Source organism: Miscanthus floridulus, chromosome 11 (genome assembly GCF_019320115.1).
Source record: "Miscanthus floridulus cultivar M001 chromosome 11, ASM1932011v1, whole genome shotgun sequence".
NCBI classification, from domain to species: domain Eukaryota; kingdom Viridiplantae; phylum Streptophyta; class Magnoliopsida; order Poales; family Poaceae; genus Miscanthus; species Miscanthus floridulus.
In genome coordinates, this window is record NC_089590.1 from 81,788,247 (window position 1) to 81,796,572 (window position 8,326).

Here is an 8,326-nt window from a genome sequence, read left to right on the forward strand (position 1 = left end):
CCTGTCAGCTGGGTGCATCAGCAGACCGGGAGTCCACCGCCGATTCGTCGCATCTGTTCGTTGCCCCGGCACGATTGAAGTTTGAGGTCAAATTGGCTGAAGGCCTTGTACTGAACAAGAAGTGGGACGAGCTTGAAGAGTATTTGTTCAGGTTCCTGACCGATGTTGAGCGTGACAGAAAGCACTCCCATCCTGGGCTTTTCTATCCATTGTATGAAGCTTATGTTTCAGATTTAATTGTCAAAGGTGAGGTAGAGAAAGCAAAGCAGGTTTTCAAAGACAAGGCTGAGCCCCAGTCTCGCGCTGAGGATTATCTGTGTAAGCGAACCGATATAGAGCTCCGTGTTCAGAAGCTAAAGAACATTGTCAGCACTGGTGTTTTACCTCCTGGATTTGTTCCAGAAAAAGTCAGAACGGCGGTTGTTGACTATATTGGGCGTTACTTTCCCGAATCTTTTATCTTTAAGGGTGAAGTTTGATGTGCAAATTTTTGAAGAGCTTGTACTCGGTCAGAAGTGGGAAGGGATTGAAGATTACAGGTTAGAGTTCCTGGCCAATGTTCAGGGTGATAATGTGCATTCTCATCCAGGACTCTTTTATTATCTCCATGAAGCTCACATCTCATATTTAATTGGGAAAGGTGAATTTGAGCAAGCAAGACAAATTTTCAGAGACAAGGTTGAGCCCCTGTCTTGCGATGAGGATTCTCTGTACAGACCAACCGACCTTGAGCTCCGTGTTGATAAGCTTAAGGACATGGTGAACAATAACAGTTTACCTCCTGATTTTGTCAAAGAAAATGTCAGAGTGGCTGTTCTCGACTATCTCCAGCTTTACTTTGCTGAATCCTTAGGTGAAAAAAGATCTGGACACAAGCATATCTGCGAAATGTTTTCTAAAGTCTTCCATGGTTGGGAAGGTGAGGCGATATAGCTGCTTAGCTTGTGGATGGGTTCTGTCAGTTGGCCGGGTCGCTCCAGGTATATCCGATCACACCAAGCATTCTTCTGCTTCATGTGGACGTTGTCCGAGAGTCACAGAGCAGATGCTAAAACGTCTTGCATACATTGAGGGGGGTCAAGAGCTTGACATAAAGGTGATTGCAGATGTCTACTTGAAGAACTCATCAAAGAAGAAAAAGGCAGCATCTCAGTCTGCATCGGCATCAAACAAGAGGAAGGCACCTAATGATATTTCTCGCCATCAATCTCTTGTGCCTGTTGATCCGGTACTTGCCGTAACTATTTTGGGTAGCATTCTAGATGTGAACGCGTCAGCACTGATGTTACTCTCAAAAGTAAAGACTCTGCTTGTGCAGAGGTGATGGACATATGCGCAAGGCAAGACGGTCTGATTGTGGGGCTGAGAGGGACATTGGTTGACGCAATAGCCCACGAGATCCCTGTCGAAGATGGATATGCATTTTTCTTGAAGGTTAGTGCACTGCTTGATTCGCGAAGTGGTTTGTTTCCATTGCTAAAACACATTCCAGAGACTGTTTCAGAGCTATTGTTGAAGGAGGATAAGCTCCTTTATGATTTAAGGTATAGCTGTTTGTATGCTGCTGCGACTCCAGCTCCGTTGGCCGCTACGGCAGCAGAGCCTGAGGAGCCGCACCAAATGGCCAGGAGAGGAGAAATGCTTTTGCACGTGTCGAAGAGGAGCCGGAGCCATTTCGTAGGTACAAAAGAGAAGCTGCTTCCTGGGGCTTTGGCCGAGAGCTCCGACTCCGGCAACGGAACACCTCCAGCTGCCAAACGCGCCCTCAGTCAACCCCTGCACTTTCAAGCTCTGGAAGTTGCCAGTAGATAGGGGTGTGTCATTGTAATAGGCAGTGGTGCATAGGTCAGCAGGACACAGGGTAGGGGCATGATGTGACATTGCTAGTTTGCCACGCTGGGATGTTTTCTTGTTAAAATAAAATCTGAAAAACAGTCAGTACAAGAAATGTAAATGTTTCTTTATCAGGAATAGTTGTTTTCCTAAGCACATATGAACCCGAATTGCATTCCAGCATCAGTCCAAAATGCTCTTTTCTGTAACTATATAAGTAACATAATGTATCTTCATTGTGCTTGTCTATTGAATCCCAAAATTACAATATACAAAATTCAGATAGAATATTTCAGTATAGTTTTAGCTGGTTGAGGTTATTTTATTGACCTGTGAAAGAACAAGAAACTGTGCCCTTAACTGCCCTGAAAATCCGATTGAAGGTCACATGATGAATTACCAGGCTGACGAACTGGTTGAAATTCAGTTGTATATTTTGCAGAGCATTCAGTTCAGTAATGGAATATTTGTCCTGACATCCATTTAATTGCTCTTTATTGGCTTCACATCCTATCATGGATATGACCATAAAAATTTCAGATCAAGTAAGATCGAAAGTTTGTATTCAGTACAAGACACTGTATTGGTTTGCCAAAGTAAGCTACTGAAACACATTTGTGGGACTACGGAAGGCAGAGAACCGCACCTCTTGTATCTGTACTTTTATCATTTTGTTTAACTTAATTTGCAGTAGGGATGCGCCCCTCCTGTTTTACTCAAAAAAGGTTCTACCATATTACTGTATTTAAAAATAAGCAAAAGGTAATAATATTTTATATTGTTATACTATGTTTCTGATCTATACTCACAAAAGCCAACAAATTGGTGTGCAAATGACACACAAAGCTGACCACATGGAGGGTGGAGACAAATGGAACTTCAAAGACAATAAAATGTGTTGTTCCCATCTTCTCACTAATACTAAAACAAAGGAAAAGTACAGACAACAGTTTCAACTGTCATGTAAAAGAAATGCAGCTAGAATAGATAAATGCTAAAATTAACCTTTTCCATAAATATTCGGTGAGTCCAGAAAATGAAATCAGCATAGGTATTTCTCCCGTAGTAGTCCAAGTGCGCGAGTCATTGATATACAGTAGCTAGTTTTGCAGATAATATAGGAGATGCTAACACTTTAATTTACGAAGGGAAGAATTTGAACAAACTATTTTAATAGAGTCCGAGCATAATATACACTAAAATGAAGAATTCTTTCTGAACACGTTAACAAGAGACGCGAGAGTGAAAGTCCATCTCGTGTGGACATGCAGATAAAAGCACTGCTCAGTACACTGTCCCTGCAGCACTTATTCAGAACTACTTTTCAGTCATGGAACAGTATTTTACTCTCACAATATTTTAACATAAACATCAGCATAAGCCAAATTTCAGCATCAGCGAACAGGGTGGCGGTACAAAACTAGCTACTGTGTACTAGTAGTACAAGGCAACCATCACGAGACCTTGATAGCGTTGGCCGTCATGGCGGCCCTCTGATCAGCGACGTGCGACGATCTGCTCGTAGAGATCCCTGATCTTGAGGCCGACAATGGTCTGGAAGAGCCCCGTGCCGTTGTTGCTGCCCGGGAAGTCGGCGTGCTTGAGCATCTGCTGCGCCACCTCCCCGTAGAACTTGGTTGACAGGTTGCTCAGGTGGGTCTCCACGTAGATGAGCTCGTCCAGCTTGTCGAACTGCCCGTCCATCTCCACCACCGACACCTTCAGTTCAGGCAGGAATTAATACCATCCAAAGGTTCACGAGAGTGCATGAAACGCTGTTATTGACGCAGATCGAGACAGTGATGAGTGCGTGATTGTCACTGTCGTCAGTTCATCACCTCGTGCCCGAAGTAGGCGCCGAAGCCGTAGGCGAACCTGATGCCGGGGTAGGAGCAGGAGAGCTTCCGGCCGCAGGGGATCCAGTTGACGGTGGATCCTTCGTCGAAGAGGTACACCGGGGCGAAGTGCTCCACGCCTTCCTTCATGATCAGCTTCACGCGCAGCACCTTGCCCTCGTCGTCGCCCGGGCCCGGGATCAGCTGCGTCGGCAGGACCTCGATCACGGCGTCCGCGTACTGCTTCTGCGGCTCTGCAGCAGCAGGAAGAAGAAGAGGAGGGATATGAATTACTCTGCACTGTGACTTGTGCATTTTTCGCGTGCAATGCAAGGTTGCCGGCAGGCTTCACCAATGTAAGCATCGAAGTCGGGCTTCCTTGCCTCGATGCTGGCCCTGATGCTCTCAAGGCTGTGCCCACGCTCTGCCATGTCTCTCTGCAGAATGGAAGCTCAAAATAAATGGTCGTGAAATCCAGGCAGACAACAACGTCCTGACGATGAGCAGTATCGATACACGACGGACCTGAACTTTCCATGCAAACTTCACTTCGTTGCTGATGTCCAGGTAGATGCTCAAGTCTAGCAGGTCCCTCACACGCTCATCGTACCTGACACAGGCAACAACAGATAGTAGATTATTGAGCATCGCAGGCTGGCAGCGCATTAATGAAAAAAATGACGAAACAAAATGAGGCAAGGGATGCCTCAGTAGTCAGTAGTCTCACATTGAGTGCAGCCCCTTGATGACGAGGATCTCGGGCGGGGTGATGAGCTCGGGCGGGTCGAGGCGGCCGGTGACGTGGTTGTAGACGGGCTTCTCGACGGCGCGGCCCTCCTTGATGGCCCTCACCTGCTCGTACATGAGGTCGAAGTCGTGGGCCCTCGGGTCCAGCGCCGTGACGCCCTTCGCCTTCCGCCCGGCCCGGTCCAGCGAGTGGTAGTCGTCGAGGCAGATCACCGTGGCGGTGTCGCTCACCAGCGTGTTGGAGTTCGGGTTCCCGCCCCTCGGCGGCTCCGCGCCGCCGCCCAACACGCTCGTCAGCCGCCGCATGAACGTGCTCTTCCCGCACCCGGAGTCCGCCGCCACCCCGATCACCACCGTCTTTGAGCACGACACGCGGATGGTGGTAGTGGTTGGGTAGGCTCGACTCCGGCTTCGAAGAAGGATGGCCGTGCCCGCAGGCGAGTAGAGCGAGGTGGCGGCGCTCGTGTGCGCCGTGAAGGCCGCCATGGATCAACCGTGCGTCCTTGTCTTGCCTTGGCACCGTAGATATATGGTCAGCAGCAGACGAAAGCGGAAAGCGACGACCATGAAAAAGCTTGGTGGTGGTTTTGTGGACAACGATATGGTGGGCCCCGCGTGCCTTACGTGGTACCATGTGGGTCACCTGCTGCGGATGAGAGAACCAGCACTGGAAACGGATCGGGGGCGGTCATGTCCCTACAGGCGCTACCAAATTCCAATACTGGAGTTCATAAAACATATTATCTCCGTCTGAAAAAATAATGCTTTCCAAAAAAATAATTTTTATGTTTAACCAAATATATATAAAAAATTACTAACATTTATGATACTATAAATAAACATTATTAAATTATAGTTATGAAATATATTTTTATAATAAACCTATTTTGAAATATAGATGTTAATATAATTTTCTAAACTTGGTCGAACTTAAAAAAGTTTGACCATGGGCCTGTTTGGTACAGCTTATAAGTTGTTTATGGCCAAAATAAGCTGAAATCAATAGTCAAACACTACGCTTTTCAGCAGCTTATTCTGGTCACGCTTATTCCCACAGCTCCCATTTGTACTAAAAAAGCAGAAGCTGGATCAGACCAAAATATTTTGACCGCCGCTTTTACTCTATTTATGCAGCTTATCTGGAAAGCGTTTCCCAGAAAAGCTGTACCAAACAGACACCATATATATCATATGTGAGTTGTTGACCATAGACGTAAAACTTGATAATATTTAGGTTTTGCTTGTTCCAAAATAAATAGTTGCACATCTTTTCGAGCAAATTTAACTAAATTTATATAAATATACTAATATTTCTTGTCGGTGTTTCGAATCAACGACCAATAAATTTGTGATTTGCGCGTCTGGTTTGGATGGTGTGCTCGGAGAACACAAGAATTTATACTGATTCGGGCGGAATGTCCCTACGTTCAGTCTGCTGCTGCTCGTGTTACCAGCACTAATTTATAGTAGAGGCTACAAATGGGCGAGAGGGGTACTAGGTCCCAAGTCTATGGTGAAAGAGTCGAACGGAGTTGAGTCTCGTTGCGCTCATTCAGCCATCGAGCCATCTTCTTCGTGGAGCGTCCTGCTTCCCCTTTTATAGATAAGGGAGAAGGCGCAGGTTACACGAGAAAAAGAGAGAGAGAGAGAAAAGGGAGGAGGAAGAAGGCCTCTGGGTCGCGGCACCCTTCATCTCCTTTACGCGGGTCCTGCCGACCCGGTAGATGATGACGGGGACGGCCCCACGTCACAACCCTGTTCATCACTGGCGCTATACATGGGCGTCGTCAACCGGGCGTGGCGCTCCATTCCGTCACGGCGGGGCGGCATGGTAAGCAGATACCCCCGTCAGAAGTCGTACGGGGATTAGGTACATAGCGCCGGCACGCCCGACACTGTTGGCAACGTGGGGCATGTTCGGCAGGACTGAAAAATACTGTTCCGGCTGATTGTTGTGAGAGAAAAATACTGTTCTGGCAGGACGTGAACAGTGATTTCATGAGTGACAGAGCCAACCAACCAGCCGGCAATCAGCCAGCCGAACGCGCCCGTGAGTCCTTAGGTATGGCCTGTCGTGGCCGCGGGTCACGTCAAGACATGCCTACTCCCTTTCTGGTTTCAGAAGTTTGACCATAGGTTCGTACTCTTAGACCCGTAGTGGTTGGAGGTGGTACGGACCCTCGTCGGGCGAGGCAGAATCCCCCTTCTAGGGTCTGGCGAGACGGAACCCATGCCCTCGAGATCAGGCGAGACAGAGCCCGCACCCTCGGGGTCGGACATGACGGAGCCCGCGCCCGAGGGATCTGACATGACGGAGCCCGCACCCAAGGGGTCGGGCGAGACCAAAATACGCTCTTGACCATCAGGACGAGTTAGCGTTCATGGCCATCAGCTTTCTTCTTCTAGGTATCCCAAATATTAATACTCGACAGTAGCCCCCGAGCCTGCGGAGTAGGATATTCCTTCAAAGGTTTTTTTAGACGGAAGGATTTTTAGGGTCTTGATCTCCCTTTGCGGGCCGCGGGATGTCTTGGTAGGGTCGTGCTTCCTTTTCGTCGCATTCGAACTCTTCGAGAGCATGCGGCAGCAGGATTTGAGGGGTCAGAAAAGATCTCTCTTGATTTCGATCCCTCCCTAGGATCCGATCGATCCGCCATTGTCATGCAACCACGTATTCGGTCTCCTTGCGAGTCCAACTTCCTCCGAGCCCCCACACGTAGCAAGGGTCCAGTCTAGGGGTTAGCTCGTCTTGTGGTCGTCCTCCCTCAAACGCTTTTTTGATAAAACGGAGGGGCTGAGCCGTGCCATGTTTTCCTCGATGGATGAATCATGGTGCTCAATGAACTGTTAACGGGCTAGTTCGAGTGGGGCCCCGGCTTCCTGTTCCTGGGGTTCCGGCATGGATCAGCTGGTGACCGACTCCAGATTCCTAGCGGCCAATCCATATAGTTTTTGGGTCCGTTTGACCGGTCCCATGGGCTCATTGCCTTTCTTCGAAGAAAAACCATGGATCGTGCTCCAGCCAAGACCCAAACGTGGACTGGGATGTCCGTGGCGCTCGTGCGCTCGGGTACCGGCCACTAGCGGGCATGTCCCTTACCACCCCTCACTCTAAAGGTGCCCTGCAGCAATTATGAACCCGTCGGTGGGCCAACCTTCGAACTCCTGGGCCTTAATGGGCCGTGGGAGCATTTTCAACTCTGTATCCATTCTTACCTACGGTGGTTTTTGGCCCATTGAAGGGGCAACCCGCTGTCTAACGCGCCCTTTGAGGAGCGACTGGGGTGGCGTGTGGTGATGTGATGAGGCACGATAGGCGCGTCAATCTAGCTGGTCTGTGATGGCCTCGAGCTGGAGGAGATCGAGGAGTCGGTGGCCCCCCTAGCGTATGACCTATCTGTCAAGATCAAGGATGAGGTCATCCCCCGAGGGGTTAGTTAGTTAGATAGCCAAGCGGCGAACTTGTAATAAGTAGACAAGTTTTTAACTTTTGTTATGGCCAAACAGACTTTTGGTTCTTCTCCATTTTTTATGTATGAAAAGGTTAATGTGTTCCGACCCGTTCCATAGTTAAGGTTGTAAAGCTCGGGGTGCGGGCAAAAAAACTCTGATCACGCTGGTGAGCAAAGATGTTGTAGCTGCTGGGGCGTAGGTTTCTTGCGATCCGATCAGTTTTACTCAGCGTTTGTTTTCGTAGCCCTTGCTTCTAGATCTTAACGTAAGAGAGGATCGGGCGCAGAGAATGTTTTTCGGTAGATATACTCCTATCAGCCCCCGAGTGAGGTCCAACCCCTTGTTGTTGCTGGGTTCGAGTGTCACAGAAGATTGAGGAGACAAATAGCAAAACCGATAAGAAAAAATGTTTTTGAATTTTAGAAACATCGTTCTTAATTTCCGCAAGTACATGCATA

General features: G+C 48.4%; 1 protein-coding gene across 1 annotated transcript; it reads right to left on the bottom strand.

Moving 5' to 3' along the window:
* Positions 1–2,988: 2,988 nt before the first annotated feature.
* LOC136491360 (phosphoribulokinase, chloroplastic-like) lies at positions 2,989–4,934 on the bottom strand. Its single transcript, XM_066487637.1, has 5 exons — positions 4,396–4,934; positions 4,194–4,278; positions 4,021–4,105; positions 3,672–3,922; positions 2,989–3,552 (listed from the first exon to the last, which is right to left on the bottom strand). The coding sequence occupies exons 1-5, from the start codon at positions 4,899–4,901 to the stop codon at positions 3,331–3,333; spliced, it is 1,149 nt and encodes a 382-aa protein (XP_066343734.1). The 5' UTR covers positions 4,902–4,934; the 3' UTR covers positions 2,989–3,330.
* Between the last annotated feature and the right edge of the window lie 3,392 nt (positions 4,935–8,326).